The 18802-nt window shown below is 46.8% G+C and overlaps 1 protein-coding gene across 4 annotated transcripts in view; it reads left to right on the top strand.

Annotated features, from left to right (window-relative positions):
* LOC119969338 (cullin-4A) overlaps nt 1–18802 on the top strand; it is a 187190-nt gene that overhangs the window by 96775 nt on the left and 71613 nt on the right. For all 4 annotated transcript variants that reach the window (XR_005461334.1, XM_038802850.1, XM_038802849.1 and 1 more), the window contains 2 exons: nt 6322–6432; nt 6543–6628. Coding sequence is in view for 3 of the 4 variants with exons in the window: in XM_038802850.1 (XP_038658778.1) it covers nt 6322–6432; nt 6543–6628 (197 nt within the window). In the remaining variant the exon portion in view is untranslated. The remainder of the gene's footprint in view (nt 1–6321; nt 6433–6542; nt 6629–18802) is intronic.

Here is an 18802-nt window from a genome sequence, read left to right as displayed (position 1 = left end):
CCACAACCTTGGACATCGCCTCAAAGAAGGCTGCCCAGAACCCGACAAGTCAGGGGCAGGCCCAGGCCCAGAACAAGTGGTAGTCTTGCCCTGTCCAGCAACCGTCCGTATATGTTTCCAGGTACCCCCCTCCTTACTGTCTGTTGATTAGTTCCTCTAGTTGTGTGTCTCTGGGGAATCTTGCAATCTCCTTGCGGAGAAACTGTTTAATTTGGAGTGTCTGAGTTCCTGACCTGTCGGCAGGTCAAGTCCTCGATTAGCTTGTCCAAGTTTGCGAGTCTGTCCCCTATGTAAAAGTCCCTGACCGCTAGTGTCCCCCCCTGCCTGTCTCCATTTTCTAAAGGTGGCGTCTAACGATGACGTCAAGCATGGCTGGCGGGAATTTGTGGTTGCCTCAGATGGGGCCATGGTTAACCGAAATGCTGCCTCATTTTATTCCATGTTCACAATGTGGCTACAACCAATGGGCTAGATGTGTACTTTGTTGGGGGATGAGCTCGGAGAGCCATTCCCCTGCAGGAGGACTTCTCCAGCCTCACTCATTCAGTTTGGTTCTCGTATCCACCCCCTCACCCTCTCTGCTGTGGCCGCGTAATGGTAGTACTGTAGATTCGGCAGGGCCGGGCCGCACCATGTTTTTCCTTCTATGCAGTGCTGACTTCGGGATCCTTGGGTTCTTACCCCCCACACACCAACACAATGCTCATTTTGGGGGTGAAAATCAGTATGGATCTAAACAGAACGAGGAACCTTGGCAGTACCTTTTGGTTGTCTGCACTCTTCCCGCCAGGGAAAGCAGGGTGCATTCCATCTCTGTTCTTTTTAACTTCCTCTGCCAGACTGGTCAGATTCCACCTATGAATCTGTATCCAGTCATGGGCTATCTGGATCCCCAGGTAGCGGAATTTGTTTTGGGCTAGTTTGAATGGTAGTCCCTCCAACTCTGTCCCTCCCCCGTTTGGGTCCACTGGGAATGCCTCGCCCTTGCCCAGATTGCGTTTGTAGCCTGAGCAGGCTCCGAACTCATCCAGAAGTTGCATGATTAATTTCAGGCCTTTCTGTGGGTCCGAGATGTAGAGGAGCAGGTTGTCTGCATGGAGCGACATTCTGCTCTCTGCCCCTTCTTTGGATGCCCTTCCAGCGTTTTGTGTCACGCAGGACAATTTACATAGAATTTACAGTGCAGAAGGAGGCCATTCAGCCCATCGAGTCTGCACCGGCTCTTGGAAAGAGCACCCTACCAAGGTCAACACCTCCATCCTATCCCCATAACTCAGTAACCCCACCCAACACTAAGGGCAATTTTGGACACTACGGGCAATTTATCATGGCCAATCCACCTAACCCGCACATCTTTGGACTGTGGGAGGAAACCGGAGCACCCAGAGGAAACCCACGCACACACGGGGTGGATGTGCAGACTCCGCACAGACAGTGACCCAAGCCAGAATCGAACCTGGGACCCTGGAGCTGGTGCTAAACCAGCCCCTTACTGTTGGGGGGTTTCTGTCCCTGTGTTCCTGCGGGATCAACCATACTTACCTGGTGGATGCGCTGCTGAACTCCGGGGTTTCTCTTTGTTAGGGGTCCGTCCAAAATGGTCGCGGTGACCGTTCTCACCATGAGACCGGGCCCCTGCACTCCGGGGTTTCCCTTTGTCCAGAGGGCACCCAATATGGCCGCCAACTGTGTGTACGCCACATAAGTGCACTCCTGAACTCTGGGGTATCCCATTGTTTAGGGACCCGCCAAGGCTAGTGCTTGTGGCGCCATCTTGTTTCCACAACCTGTTCCTCACCTTCCAAAGCCTATACGAAAACCAATTCATTCTTCCTGCTCTGCTCCTTTTGTGCTTTCTTTCCACCCATCCCCCGCGTCGCCCTTTCCCCATCTCCCCCCCCCTATGCTTTCCCCTTCCCCTCTTCCCCCACCCCTCCCTTCGCTAATTGCCATGGCGAACAAGAGTGGGCATCACTGATGATGCTGAGACTTGCCCCTTCTGGTTATTTGTAACGTACAAGCCTATGGCTTATGATATTTTCTGGCAGGAGACCTTATCAGCCAATTGTATATCTTGTGTTGCCCTATTATGTATTGTCTTGTATTTTCTTGAATTTTGTTTAATTCCCTTTTCTTCCCATGTACTGAATGATCTGTAGAGCTGCTCGCAGAAAAATATTTTTCACTGTACCTCGGTACACGTGACAATAAACCAATCCAATCCAATCCATATCCACTCTCCACGTAGGCCGTTGGGCACAGCTTGTCTGCAAACCCATATCCACTATTGCGGAGCATTCCGCCCTTGCTATTCCTGGAAGCATCGCTTTCCCCACTGCAAAGAAATCGGTCTTTCAGTACGACTTGTGGACTGGTAGAAATAACACCTTCTCACCAGGATGTAGGAACTGCTTTTGGTCCACCACCCCACCTGTTCTATGAATGTTCCCAGCTCGCTAGCCATGCCCGTCTTTTTTCCACAATCTGGGGTTCAATTGGTCCGTCAGTGGTACCTGTACAAAGTTGAAGTCACCCCCCCCCCCCCCCCCCCCCCCATGATCAGTCGGTGCATGTCATTATCGGGGATTTCTGCCATGGTATTTTTTTATGAAATCTGCATCATTTGGGCTCATACACATTTACCAGGATTACCGGTGCCCCGTCCAGGACATGACGTTCACTGCTGACCATGACGTACCGTCCCCCTTGGTCCGTAACCATCCTTGTCGCCTAGAACTTGTCTTCTTACTGATCAATATAGCTACTCCCCTAGCCCTCATACCGTCGCATGAATAGTACATCTGTTCCACCCAACCCCTTCTTAACCACAGTCGGTCCTTCTCCCTCGGGTGTGTCTCCTGCAGGAAGACTATATCGGATTTCAAACTTCTTAGGTGGGCAAAGACTCTGGACCCTTTCACTGGGCCGTTAAGTCCCCTGAAATTTGAGATGATGATCCTGAAATGAAAGAACGAAAATCGCTTATTGTCACCACATTCTGGCGCCTGTTCGGGGAGGCTGGTACGGGAATTGAACCCCTGCTGCTGGCCTGCCATGGTCTGCTTTAAAAGCCAGCTATTTAGCCCTGTGCTAAACCAGCCCCTTACTGTTGGGGGGTTTCTGTCCCTGTGTTCCTGCGGGATCAACCATACTTACCTGGTGGATGCGCTGCTGAACTCCGGGGTTTCTCTTTGTTAGGGGTCCGTCCAAAATGGCCGCGGTGACCGTTCTCACCATGAGACCGGGCCCCTGCACTCCGGGGTTTCCCTTTGTCCAGAGAGCACCCAATATGGCCGCCAACTGTGTGTACACCACGTGAGTGCACTCCTGCACTCTGGGGTATCTCATTGTTTAGGGACCCTCCAAAGCTGGTGCTTGTGGCGCCATCTTGTTTCCACAACCTGTTCCTCACCTTCCAAAGCCTATACAAAAACCAACTCATTCTTCCTGCTCTGCTCCTTTTCTGCTTTCTTTCCACCTCTCCCCCGCGTCGCCCTTTCCCCATCTCCCCCCTATGCTTTCTCCTTCCCCTCTTCCCACACCCCTCCCTCTGGACCAGGCGCTTACTCCCTACCAGGAGGAGCGCCGCAACCCCCCTTGCTGTCTGTCTTCCCATGCTAGCTACCCCTGCTAGAGTGGTGGCTACCCTCCCGCTGACTGCCCGTTTTCCCTGTTTAAACTCTCACCTGCCTTCCCCTGTCCTCGCATCATTCTGTGATCCAGTTTTTCCTTTGTGATCATAGCAGGCAGCATTGTCATGCGCAAACATGCTCATTGTCCAATCAGTCTTTGATTCTTTCAGTCTTTCTCTGCACAACTCTCATCGTTGCCTTGCTTGTCCCGTGTCCAGGCCGTTGGCTCATACAAATTCATTGCTTCTGGTACGTGACCCAGAGCCTGGCTGGGAACAGCGCACCGGATTGTACCCCGTTCTTGGTCAGGGCCGACTTTGCCTGGTTGAACTCGGCCCTGCGTTTTGCTACATTTGCCCCAATGTCCTGATAAATTGGTACTTAATGTCCTTCCAGGTGCTCGCTTTCGGCTGACAGCCCACCACAGGATCCTCTCAGCATCCTGGTATCGGTGGAGCTTCACGATGATCGACCTCAGCTGCGCCCTGGCTTTGGGTTTCAGCCTGTGCGCTCTGTCAACTTCCTGGGCGTTGGGGAAGCTATCTCTCCCAAATAGGTTGCCCAGCATTTGGGCGACGTAGCCCGTCGGATCTCTACCCTCGATGCCTTCCGGCAGGCCCAGAATCCAAATATTTGGCTGTTGGGTCCTCGACTTTCCCCTTTAAGTTCCCCTCGGCCGCCACCAACCTTTTCACTTCTGCTTCCAGGGCAACGATTCTGTCGCCCTGGTCCATCGAGGCTTTCTCCACTTGATTGTCCTCTCTACTTCCGCAATCCATCGATTGCCTTTTGCATGATGGCCATCGCCTCTGCCACCTTGACTGCCACCTGAATTTCTATCCTGATTGCCTCTTTTATGGCGGTAAGCTCCTTCATAAGGAAGTTTTCCCACAGTCTCTAGGTGGAGGGTGGGGGTGGTGGTCGCGGAGGCTGATGCTCAGATTGTTGGTCTCCTTCTCTCTTGGGAGGCTGGGGCCCTTTGTCTCATCTGCCTGCTGCTCGTGGCTTTTTCCACCACTTCTGCAGTCTCTTCGGCACCTCGAGCTCCCGTTTGCTGGCATTCTTTCATGGCTGTTCTCTTCTCGTTTAGGTAGTTTTGTCTTTGAATTTTGGGCAAAATGCGACTAAAAGTGTCCTTTTTGGTTCTGATTTGGAAGAAAGCCACCCGATGTGCATCCACTCAGCACATCACCGTCACCATAAATCCTGACTCTGATTCTAAACAAGAAACTATTTTGTTTGCAATACTGTAGAAGAAAAAAAATCCGGATGTAACTTTCAGTGTCACTAGTATCAGTTCCATCTAAGCACAGTGATTATCTACCCTTGCGCAAAGAATCACAGTACATTCATCATCTGGACTTAAGTGTCACTGACAAGGCTGACGTACTGCCCATCCCTTGTTGCCCTCAGAAGGTACTGGAGTACCTTCTTGAAGCACTGTGGTGGTTTGGATTTGGATTTGTTTATTGTCACGTGTACCAAGATACAGAGAAAAGTATTTTTCTGTGAGCAGCTCAACAGATCATTAAGTACGTGCAAAGAAAAGAAAATGTATAATAGGGCAACACAAGGTACACAATGTAACTACATAAACGCCAGCATCGGGTGAAGCATACAGGGGTGTAGTGTTAATGAGGTCAGTCCATAAGTGGGTCATTTAGGAGTCTGGTAACAGCGGGGAAGAAGCTGTTTTTGAGCTTGTTCGTACATGTTCTCAGACTTTTGTACCTCCTGCCTGATGGAAGAAGTTGGAAGTGTGTGTAAGCCGTGTGGGAGGGATCTTTGATTATGCTGCCCACTTTCCCCAGGCAGCGGGAGGTGTAGATGGAGTCAATGGATGGGAGGCAGGTTCATGTGATGGACTGGGCTGTGTTCACTCCTCTGATGTTTCTTGCGGTCTTGGGCTGAGCAGTTGGCATACCAGGCTGTGATGCAGTCAGATAGGATGCTTTCTTTGGTGCATCTGTAAAAGCTGTTTGACATAGCAAAGTGGCTTTCGAGCCCATTAGCAGACACTGTGAAGAGGCCTGCACATGGGCAAATAACCTAGTGACCGTCAACTTGCAAGTTTATATCTCGATCTCAGAGCAACAGTGGGCACCCAGCGTCTGTGCGACTTCACTTAGTAAGGGCTTACTTACCAGCATCCATGGAACTTTAGAAATGGAGTTGCGTCATCAGTGAGAAGAGCTGAGTTTAACACACACTATTGGCTACAGTATTTTTGGAAGTTCTTGATTATTCCTGGAAAATATGTAGATATTTGAGGCACGAGATTGGATAATCATCTGGAGACAGATCTCCAGCGAAGTCAAGTTGGATTCCTAACAGCACCATTCTTGTTTTCTGAGTCCATATCACGCAGTTGCTTCTATCTTGCAGCAACGTTGCGCATGTAGCAGCCCTTAAACCTGTGCCTTACAGAAGCAGCAGAGTGCTTTATCCTATATGAATACCAAGTTGGACTTGACCTAGGAATGCTTGGCTCAGAAAGTGAAACCCATTTTGTTACTTAATGGGTTTTGATTCACCAAAGTTACCACGCAAAGGAAAGACTTGTTTTACATTGGTATTATTTGAATATATGGAAAAGGACTTCCCAGTATACTCTATCCTAGATTCGAGCCAGTTTGTTTGTAATGTTGTAAATTAATTTGAGCATCAATATGTACTTATTTTCCAACAGGTAAGGATGTATTTGAAGCCTTCTATAAGAAAGATTTGGCAAAACGTCTCTTGGTGGGGAAAAGTGCTTCTGTTGACGCTGAGAAGTCAATGCTGTCCAAACTAAAGCACGGTATGTCTTCCCAGTTACTGTGTGACTGGTTTTGTCCTTTTTTTCAGGAACCATTTCTATCATGTTAGAAATAGCTGGAGCTCTGACCATTTCCCATTTTGTTTCTTTAGAATGTGGTGCTGCTTTCACCAGCAAGTTAGAAGGAATGTTCAAAGACATGGAACTTTCAAAGGACATTATGATCCAATTTAAGCAGGTAATCTCTAACTATTTGCTCGTTTCTTTTTCCTCCCTTTCCACCCTTTCCTCTAAATCTTGCTTTCACCTCTGTTATACTGTCCTCCCTCTTCCTTTGATCTGCTTTAGCTCTATATCTGCCCTCCTTTCACCTTCTCTATCCATCTTCACCTTCTCTATCCATCTTCACCTTCTCTATCCATCTTCCCCTTCCCCGCACCTCCCCTTCCCCGCACCTCCCCTTCCCCGCACCTCCCCTTCCCCGCACCTCCCCTTCCCCGCACCTCCCCTTCCCCGCACCTCCCCTTCCCCGCACCTCCCCTTCCCCGCACCTCCCCTTCCCCTCTCATCATTATTATTCTCTGCCCCCTGTACTTTCTTCCCCTCAAATCTTTGTCTACATCGAACATAGAACAGTACAGCACAGAATAGGCCCTTCGGCCCTCGATGTTGTGCCGAGCAATGATCACCCTACTCAAACCCACGCATCCACCCTATACCCGTAACCCAACAACCCCCCCCCTTAACCTTACTTTTTAGGACACTACGGGCAATTTAGCATGGCCAATCCACCTAACCCGCACATCTTTGGACTGTGGGAGGAAACCGGAGCACTCGGAGGAAACCCACGCACACAGGGGGAGGACGTGCAGACTCCGCACAGACAGTGACCCAGCCGGGAACCGAACATAACCATGAATTTAGAGTGTGGCCAGCAGGCCGGTTAACGGTGTGATATGAAAGTGTAGGGGAATTGTGCAGGGAATGTTTTTCACGCAGAGGGTGGTGGGTGCCTGGAAAGCATTGCAAGTAAAGGTGGTGGAGGCAGGCATGATAACAACATTTAAGATGTATCTTGATAGACACATGAATGGATGGGGAATAATAATACTAATCTTTATTGTCACAAGTAGGCTTATATGAACATTGCAATGAAGTTACAGTGAAAAGCCCGTGGTCGCCACATTCCGGCACCTGTTCAGGTACACAGAGGGGGAATTCAGAATGTCCAAATTACCGAATAGCACGTCTTTCGGGACTTGTGGGAGAAAACTGGAGCACCCGGAGGAAACCCACGCAGCCACGGGGAAAACGTGCAGACTCCGCACAGATAGTGACCCAAGCCGGGAATTGAACCTGGGACCCTGAATCTGTGAAGCCATAGCGCTAACCCCTCTGCTACCGTGCTGAGGATGGAGGGATACAGATCGTTTGGGCAAGAAGTAATAGGTCTAAATAAGAAATCTGAATCAGCGCAGGCTTTGTGGCCAAAGGGCCTGTTCCTGTGCTGTAATGTTCTTTGTAAGATGTCTTACAACACCCGGTTAAAGTCCAACATGTTTGTTTCAAACACTAGCTTTCGGAGCACTGCTCCTTCCTCAGGTGAATGAAGAGGTTTGTTCCAGAAACACACATATGAGCAAATTCAAAGATGCCAGACAATGCTTAGAGTGCGCACATTTGTAGGTGATTAAGTCATTACAGATCCAGAGATAGGGGTAACCCCAGGTTAAAGAGGTGTGAATTGTCTAAAGCCAGGACAGTTGGTAGGATTTCGCAAGCCCAGGCTAGATGGTGGGAATGTAATGCGACATGAATCCCAGGTCCCGGTTGACCAGGCAGGAATTTTCCCTTCCAGTCGGGGAACACTTCAGCAGTCAAGGGCATTCAGCCTCTGATCTCCGGGTAAGCGTTCTCCAAGGCGGCCTTCAGGACGCGCGACAACGCAGAATCGCCGAGCAGAAACTTATAGCCAAGTTCTCCAAACATGAGTACGGCCTCAACAGGGACCTGGGATTCATGTTGCATTACATTCATCCCCCACCATCTGGCCTGGGCTTGCAAAATCCTACCAACTGTCCTGGTTTGGGACAATTCGCACCTCTTTAACCTGGGGTTACCCCTATCTTTCGATCTGTAACGACTTAATCACCTGCTAATGGTCGCATTCTAAGCATTGTCTGGCATCTTTGATTTGTCTATATATATGTTTCTGGAACATACCTCTTCATTCACCTGAGGAAGGAGCAGTGCTCCGAAAGCTAGTGTTTGAAACAAACATGTTGGACTTTAACCTGGTGTTGTAAAACTTCTTACTGTGCTCACCCCAGTCTCCACGTAATGTTCTTTGATCTTTGATATGAGAGCTGACCTAAATCATTGCTACTCCTGACACCCAACGTATGTTCATAGCAGAGGCCACTAGATGGCACTTGAGAGCAGGAATCCAGCTCCCACCGCCCAGTCCTTCCTTGGCCCAGGAAGACATCCAAGAGTGTCTTGAGATTGGAAACTTACTGGTACCACAGGATTAATGTATTTGATGACTAGATAAGAAAATTAGGTGGATTGGCCATGATAAATTGCCCTTAGTGTCCAAAATTGCCCTTAGTGTTGGGTGGGGTTACTGGGTTATGGGGATAAGGTGGAGGTGTTGACCTTGGGTAGGGTGCTCTTTCCAAGAGCCAGTGCAGACTCGATGGGCTGAATGGCCTCCTTCTGTACTGCAAATTCTATGATATATATGAAAATGAGCCACTTTTAATTATGGCCAGACTTATGCTAATATTTTCAATTGTGTGCTTTAAATATTTCAAACTTTATTGCCACAGAGATGAGGAGGAATTTCTTCAACCAGATGGTGATGAATCTGTGGAACTCTTTGCCGCAGAATGCTGTGGAGGCCAAATCACGGAGTGTCTTTAAGACAGAGATAGATAGGTTCTTGATTAATAAGAGGGTCACGGGTTATGGGAGAAGGCAAGAAATGGGGATGAGAAAAATATCAGTAATGATTGAACGGTAGAGCAGACTCGATGGGCCGAGTGGCCTAATTCTGCTCCTGTGTCTTATGGTCTATCCGGTGGAGCAACATTGCAGAATTGGGTTGAGAAATTATAATTCAGAAAATAAATTCTTGCTCATTGACTCATCCACAAACCAATTACCTAGCAGACATTGGGAGAGGAGGAGCAGAGATGGGTAAGCCTCAACCCTAGGCCCCACCTGGACAAATAGAATCAAAGAGAGGTTATGGCACAAAAGGAGGCAGCTCCATTCAAGAGAAAATTAAGTTGTCCCATTCCCCAGCCCTTTTTATCTTCAAGTGCTTATCCAGTTCCCTTTTGAGTGCTCGGCTTTAATCTGCTACATCATAGTGCATTCCAACTCCTAACCACTCACTGTGTCAAAATATTTTCCCTCGTAGCCATTGTCTCTTTTGCCAGTCGCTTTATGTTAGTGCCATCTGGTTCATGGCCCTTCCAACAATGAGAACAGTTTTTCTACTTCTAGTCTGTCAGATCCCTCAAGATTTTGAACAACTCCATTAAACCTCCTCTCAATCTTCTCTTTTCTCAGTTTCGCCAATCTATCCAACTAACTAAAGTCCTTGATTGCAGGAAACATTCTTCTAAATCTTTTCTTCATCCGCAGTGCGGTCCAGAATTGGACAGTATTCTAGTTGAAATTGAAGCCAAACCGGTGTTTTCTAAAGAATCTTCGCAATTTCCTTGCATTTGTACTTCAACCGGGGCCAGTTTAGTTGCTGGACAGCTGGTTTGTGATGCAGAGCGAAGCCAACAGCGTGCATTCAATTCCCCCACTAGCTGAGGTTATTCATGAAGGCCCACGTCTCTTCAACTTGCCCTTCGCTTGAGGTGTAGTGATTCACCGGTTAAATCAACACCAGTCAGCTCTCCCCCTCAAAGGGGAAAGCAACACATGGTCATCTGGGACTATGGCGACTTTGCTTACTTTTACTTCATGAATCTATTTATAAAGCCCAGGATACCATGTCCCTTTTTGACCACTTTCTTAATCTGCCTTAATCTTCAACGATTTGTGCACCTCTACCCTGAGGTCTCTCCGTTCTTGCAACCCCTTTAGAATTGTACACTTTATTTTATATTGCCTCTCTTCATTCTTCCAACTAAAACGTATCACCACACATTTCTCTGTATGACATTTCATCTGCCCTGTGCCTGCCCATTGAGTCTGTGTATGCCTGTCTGTATCCTCTTGAAGTTTATCACTATCCTCTTTATTGTTCACAGTACTTCCAAATTGTTTTCAATAACAAATTCTGAAATTGTGCCCAAACCCTGAACAACCCCACTGTATAGAATAGAACAGTACAGCACAGAACAGGCCCTTCGGCCCTCAATGTTGTGCCGAGCCATGATCACCCTACTCAAACCCACATATCCACCCTATACCCGTAACCCAACAACCCCCCCCCCCCCAGTAACCTTACTTTTTTTAGGACACTAAGGGCAATTTAGCCTGGCCAATCCACCTAACCCGCACATCTTTGGACTGTGGGAGGAAACCGGAGCACCCGGAGGAAACCCACGCACACACGGGGAGGACGTGCAGACTCCACACAGACAGTGACCCAGCCAGGAATCGAACCTGGGACCCTGGAGCTGTGAAGCATTTCTGTATCTTCCTGTAGTCCGATAAACAGTCATTTATCACTACTGTCTATTTATTGTTACTCAATCAACTTTATACTCATAAGAATAGAAGAACAAGGAGCAGGAGTAGGCCACCTTGAGCCTGCCCCGCCATTTAATAAAATCATGGCTGATCTTTTGTGGATTCGGCTCCACTTACCGCCCACTCACCGTAACCTTTTATTAATTTACTGTATCTACCTTTGCCTTAAAAACATTTAGCAAGGTAGCCTCAATTGCTTCACTGGGCAGGGAATTCCACAGATTCACGACCTTTTCAGTGAAGAAGATCCTCTTCAACTCAGTACTAAATCTGGTTCCCCCCCCCCACTATTTTGAGGCAATGCCTCCTAGTTCTAGTTTCACCCGCCAGTGGAAACAACTTCCCTGTTTCTATCTCTTCCCTTCATAATTTTATATGTTTCCATAAGATCCCCCCCCCTCATTCTTCTGAATTCCAATGAGTACAGTCCCAGTCTACTCAGTCTCTCCTCATAAACTAACTCCCTCCATTCCGGGATTCTCTGCACACTCTCCAGTGCCAGTTTCTGAGCGTCACGGGAGCACAGTGGTTAGCACTGTCGCATTGCAGCGTCCCAGCATCCATTCCCGGCTAGGGTCACTGTCTGTGCAGAATCCGCAAGTTCTCCCTGTGTCTGCGTGGGTTTCCTCCGGGTGCTCCAGTTGCCTCCCACAAGTCCCAAAAGACATGTTGTTAGGTAATTTGGACAATTTGAATTCTCCCTCTGTGTACGGAACAGGTGCCGGAATGTGGCGACTATGAACATTTCACAGTAACTTCATTGCAGTGTTAATGTCACCCTACTTGTGACAATAAATATTATTATTATCCTTTCTCAGGTAAGGAGACCAAAACTGTACACAGTACTCCAGGTGTGGCGTCTCCAGCACAGCTGCAACTTAACCTCCCTGCTTTTAAACTTCAACCTTCTAGCAATGAAGGACAAAATTACATTTGCCTTCTTAATTTAAGTACTGCACCTGCAAACCTACTTTTTGCGATTCATGCACAAGGACACGCAGGTCCTTCTGCACAGCAGCATGCGGCAATCTTTTTACCATTTAAATTATCGTCCATTTTGATGTTATTCCTCACAAAATAGATGACCTCACATTTACCAACATTGAACTCCCATCTGCCAGACTCTTGCCCGCTCACTTAAACTATCTATATACCTCTGCAGACTTTGTATTGCCATTGTCCCTTTTATTCCATACTTTGCTGGTAAGGCTGATATGGGGAGGTGGTGGCATAGTGGTATTATCACTGAACTCGTAAGCCAGAGACCCATGGTAATGCTCTGGGAACCTGAGTTCAAATCCTGCCACTGCAGATGGTGACATTTGAATGCAAGAAAAATCTGGATTAGAAGTCTAATGATGACAATGAAACCATTGTCGATTGTCATAAAAACCCATCTTGTTTACTAATCTGCTTTAGGGAAAGAAATCTGCCATCCTTACCTGACCTGGCCTACATGTGGCTCCAGATCCACAGCAGTGTGGTTGACTCATAACTGCCTCCTCAAAGGCAATTACGGATGGGCAATAAATGCTGGTGATGTCCTCATCCGATGAACAAATAAAATGATAAATACAATGTGGCATGTATCGGATACTTTATGAACACCATAACAGTCATCTTATCGATCCTCTCTGTTGCATAATTGAAAAGTTGAACCAAATTATGTAATAAATCATACAGACATAATTAATCCACGTTTAATTCAAGATATTTTTCCATTCTCTCTTTAGTAAGGATTCCATTGTTTCCTACCACTGATATTCAGAATCACAGAATAATACAGTGCAGAAGCAGCCCTTTGGCTCATTGAGTCTACACTGACGCATTAATAACATCTGACCTTCCTACCTAATCCCATTTGCCAGCACTTGGCCCATAGCCTACAGAATCAGAGGATTGATATTGAGCTTACTGGCTGAGAATTCCCTCGATTGCTCCTTGCCCTAACCTAAATCTTATTGTGCAATGATCATTGTTCCCTAAATGTTCCCCTTACTGACACTCGACCCATTTGACACACCTTATTCCCTGTCTTTTTTCCCCTTCTGAGGTAGTGACTTGTAATGGAGCATGGAGCCCTCATCATTATCTCCCCCAAATGGCAATTATTCAACCTATTTTCTGAGTCCTGTGCAAACATGGTCCTATTCTCACTGATGTGAATGCAGCTATTGGCTGACATGCCCCAAAACGAGCAGCCCCCTTTATGTCCTTGTTAGGAGTTTGAAGCATTGATTCTTGCTGACTTTCTTCAAAACCAAATTCCTGAACAAAGGAATGAGTCATTCTGCATTCCATATTATTCTTTTGAATGTACAAGATTCAAATTGATTTGATTTCTACATTACAAGTTTGAGTATCACTTTTCTTGAAATCTCTAGTAGCACTGTTCCCAAGTTGAAACAAAGGGGCTGGTCCAAGAGCATTTCCCGACAAATCAGTGAGCATACAATGGAACCGATCAATGAACAGGAATAATAATAGTATTCTTTATATTGTCACAAGTAGGCTTACATTAACAATGCAATGAAGTTACTGTGAAAATCCCCCAGTCGCCACATTCCGGCACCTGTTCGGGTACACAGAGGAAGAATTCAGAATGTCCTTACAAACACATCTTTCAGGACTTGTGGGAGGGAACCGGAGCACCCTGAGGAAACCCCCATGCAGGCACTGGGAGAACGTGCTGACTCTGCACAGACAGTGACCCAAGTGGGAATCGAACCTGGGACCCTGGTGCTGTGAAGCAACAGTGCTAATCACTGTGTTACCGTGCGCTTTGCCCTCATTCCCCCTCAGAGGTTACAGCCCAACCCACATGTTGACTGCTTGCTGCATGTTTAATCTGTTCTAGGGAGGAATGTAAGATGTGAGGAGGACATAAAGAGGCTACATAAAAATATAGATGGGTAAAGTGAGTGGGCAAAGTTCTGGCAAATGTGGGCAAATTGTTCATTTTTGCAGGCAGAATAAGAAAGAAGTGTTATGGGCCAGGGTCTAGAGAACCCCAAAGTGTATCATGGAGTTCACCTGACCCACAACTTTTAATAGATTGTGGTATGGGAGTACATGGCCCATTCTACAGGTGTGGTACAGCACGGTGTTCTTCAAACTTTTTTTCCGGGGACCCATTTTTACCAACCGGCCAACCTTTGGGACCCAACCCGGCCAAGGTTCGCGAGCCACACCGGCCGATCTGCGCGACCCACCATTTTCTCTTGCCTTGTTTGCTGCTGACAAAAATGGAGGAAATGGTTTTGGGTCCCTTTGGCCCTCGTATCGCTCCTCCAATGGAACCTGTTGGATGAAGGTGAAGCCTTCCTGTAGCGGAAAGTATGGAGTCTCCAACTGTCCAAAGTTCTGAATTTTTTTTCCTGTAAACTTTTATCAACTAAACCCCCCCCCCCCCCCGAACTTATTTTTAAAAAATGAGTAAAATAAATGAATAAACCCCCCCCCTGAACTTGTAAAAAAAATATAATGAATAAAATAAATGAAAAAAATAAAAATTAAATGAATACAATAAATGAATAAAAACCACTACAGAACTTGAAAAACAAAAACCTGCAACCGTTTTTTAAAAATAGCGGCCGCATTGCACATGCACGCCCGATCATCGTGCATGTGCACTGCGGCTGAATTTTTCTAACATGTTCGCGGAATGCAAATGCGCGCTGATCATCGCATGCGCAATGCAGCCAAATTTTTTTAAAAACATATTCGCGGCCGCTTGCAGCTGGCATAATGAAAAGCCGGCTGCTGCGTGGGGATTTGCGCGCTCGGGAGCGCCGCGGACAAACGGATCCGCGACCCTCCCGACACCCACCCGCGGGTCGCGCCCCCGACTTAGAAGAACACTGGGACAGCAGAAATGGAAAAGTATTCTATGAACTCAAGTTAACCGTTTTAAAACATAGTGGCAGCAGGGTAGCATGGTGGTTAGCATAAATGCTTCACAGCTCCAGGGTCCCAGGTTCGATTCCCGGCTGGGTCACTGTCTGTGTGGAGTCTGCACGTCCTCCCCTTGTGCGTGGGTTTCCTCCGGGTGCTCCGGTTTCCTCCCACAGTCCAAAGATGTGCGGGTTAGGTGGATTGGCCATGATAAATTGCCCGTAGTGTCCTAATAAAAGTAAGGTTAAGGGGGGGGGGGTTGTTGGGTTACGGGTATAGGGTGGAAACGTGGGTTTGAGTAGGGTGATCATGGCTCGGCACAACATTGAGGGCCGAAGGGCCTGTTCTGTGCTGTACTGTTCTATGTTCTATGAACATCTGAGCTACCATCAATTCAAATACAACCCCCAAAGAATACTAAATAATCCTGATAACTTCCCAAACAACATCCAGAAGCCAAAAGAAACACCTTTTAACAGAAGCACATCAAACAGTACACCTGCTTTGTCTGGCTTCAGCTCCAACACTGAAAATGAAACTAAAGCACACCCTGCAGCAAACAGCCTAAAACGAAAGTAAAAAGCTGACACAGCTCAGCTCCACCCACTCTCTGACATCGCTGCATTAATAAACACCCATTTCTTAAAGGTGCTCTCACTACAGATATTTATATACACACCTATTTATAAACACCCATTTCTTAAAGGTACTCTCACATGACATCTCTCCCCCCCCCCCCCCCCCAAGAAAGAAAGAAAACTTCAGATGGTTTCATTTTTCACCTTTTCACTATCCTTTAAGAAATGCACACAGTAAATATACATTTTTGTTTTAAAAAAACAACATGCGCAAACAGATATAATAATATTGGCCTCATTTTCGTTCCTCCAACTGAAATCCTTCTCAATTGACAGTCTCTTTGAACAAGAAGGTCTCTGCACGATCCATCCATTTCTCTATGCTTCGGCATTTCTCTTTAAAGTCAGATACTTTAGTTCAATCTGATCACAGAGTCCCTTGTAATTCTCCAACACAGGAGCATTGGTTCTGTCAGCTTCCAGGCAGTCAAATGCCTGTTGAATGTCCACTGCCCACTGAAATTTGTGAGGTTTCTTCAGCGAGTCCATCAGTGGAGCAATCACGCTATTAAATATTTTCACAAATGTTCGATCAAATCCATTCATGCCGAGAAATCGCATTATTTCCCATTGTCTTGAGGGTATCGGAAACTCCTCAATAACTGTTGGTTTCACATCCCGTGTGACCATTCGACCCTGTCCAATTGTATGGCCAAGGAAAGTGACTTGGGCTTTTCCAAATTCACTTTTGGCTAGGTTTATCACCAAACCCGCCTCCTGAAGTCGATCGAATAACACCATCAAATGTTTTAAATGCTCTTTCGATGTCTGGCTGAAAATGACCAGATCGTCAATGTATACCGCACAATTGGGTGTCCCTGAAATGATTTTGTTAGTTAACCGTTGAAATGTGGCTGGTGCATTTTTCATGCCAAATGGCATAACTTTGAATTGGTATATACCATCTGGAGTCGCAAAAGATGAAATCTCGTTCACCCTTTCGGACAAAGGTACCTGCCAGTAACCTTTAAGTAAATCCAGTTTGGAAATAAAAGCTGATTGTCCCACTTTCTCAATGCAATCCTTCAAACGTGGGATAGGGTAAGAGATCATTCTTGTAACTGCATTCACCTTTCGATAGTCCGCACACAACCGTTGGGTACCGTCTGGTTTTGGTACCATCACTATGGGTGAGCACCATTGGCTGCAACCCACTTCAATTATGCCATTTTTAAGCATACTCTCAATCTCTTTGTTAGCCTGTGCCAATTTTAAAGGGTTAAGTCTATATGGATTTTTTTTTTAAATATTTTTATTTTCCTCCTTTTTCACAATTTTTCTCCCGAATTTACACCCAACAACAATCAATAACCAACAACAAATATCTCAAACCCCATAAACAGTAACAACGATCTCTTCCTCCCACCATGCCAAGACATCAGCCCGCATGTTAACATAAACAAATGACAAATTTTTAAAAAGGAATCAGGGATTACCCATAGCCATCCTTAACATACACAGCCCCCCTCCCCCCACACCCCACCCATCCCCCCCCCCCCCCCCACAACTAATGTTCGATGTTATCCAGTCCTTGAAAGTGCATAATAAATAGTGCCCATGACTTGTAGAACCTCTCCGAGCTTCCCCTCTGTTCGAACTTAACCTTCTCAAGGGTCAAGTATTACAACAGGTCCCCTCGCCATGCCAGAGCACAGGGTGGAGAGGCCGCTATCCATCCCAGCAGGATCCGCCTTCGGCCAATCAACGAGGCAAAGGCTATGGTATCTGCCTCCGCACCCGTTTCCAACCCTGGCTGGTCCGACACCCCGAATATGGCCTCCCGGGGACCCGGGTCCAGCCTCACATGCTTCACCTTGGAAATTACCCTAAACACCTCCTTCCAGTACTCCCCAAGCTTTGGACAGGACCAAAACATATGGACGTGATTAGCCACCCCCCCCCCCCACAACGCTCACACACATCTTCTACCCCTTCAAAGAATCAGCTCATCCTCACCCTCGAGAGGTGCGCCCTGTACACCACCTTAAGCTGCATCAGCCCCAATCTCACACACGAGGTGGAAGCATTCACTCTCCGGAGTACCTCACACTAGACCCCCTCATCTATAACCTCTCCCAACTCTTCGTCCCACTTCACTTTGATCCCCTCCAGTGGTGCCTTATCCTTTTCCAACATAACTCAGTATACCGCTGACACTGTCCCCTTGCCGGCAGCACCTCCTCCAACAACGTGGAGGCCGGTTCCTCCGGGAAGCTCTGTATCTTCTTCCTGGCAAAGTCCCGAACCTGCATATGCCTAAACACTTCTCCCTGCTCCAGCCCATACTTTGCTTCAAGCTCCCTCAATCCTGCAAATCGACCACGAAGAAACAAATCTTTTAGAGTCTTAATCCCCTTATCTTCCCATTCCCGAAATCTTCCGTCCCATCTCTGGCTCAAATCTGTGGTTCTCCCGGATCGGCATTTCCCTCGTATATGGATGTTATTTGATTGGATCAGCATTTCCCACATCTACATCATGTGTAGCCATTTTAGTACTTCCCAATTTATCTCTACAAACTTGCCCACGTGATATCAATAACTCCTCTGGAAGGTAACTCAACAATTTATCCCAATTTTTAAGAACATCCTTGTTTTCCAATTTAATTTGAGGTATGTCAAATTCCAAGTCATCTGGATTTGATTCATCACTTTGAGTTAGAATTATTAAAACTTCCTCCTTTTTCTCCCCTTCCCTTTCAAAGTACCTTTTAAGCATATTCACATGACACACTCGGTGAGTCTTCCTTCTATCTGGTGATTTTACCACATAATACACCTCACGTAATTTCCTTTCAATCTGATAACTTCCGCAAAACCTTGTTTTTAAAGGTTCACCTACCACTGGTAACAACACTAAAACTTTATGTCCACTGGCAAAACTACAAACTATGGACACCTATTTCTTAAAGGTACTCTCACATGACAGAAGCATATTATCTAAATGGTGAGAGATTGCCCAGCTGCTGAGCTGCAGTGGGTTCTGGGTATCTTAGTGCATAAATCACAAAAGGTGCAACAAGCAATTATTACAGTGAAAACATTTGAAACTTTTCATCTCTCTTCCACCCTCCTGGTTTTCTTTTTTAATCTGCAGTACACTCTCCTTATTATCTCCCATCAGATCACCTTTACCTTTGCCACTTGAGTATTTCTCGTCCC

The sequence above is a fragment of the Scyliorhinus canicula genome, chromosome 7 (assembly GCF_902713615.1).
Source record: "Scyliorhinus canicula chromosome 7, sScyCan1.1, whole genome shotgun sequence".
Lineage (NCBI taxonomy): Eukaryota > Metazoa > Chordata > Chondrichthyes > Carcharhiniformes > Scyliorhinidae > Scyliorhinus > Scyliorhinus canicula.
Note: the sequence above shows the minus strand (reverse complement) of the source record. Positions and strands in the feature narration are given on the sequence as shown.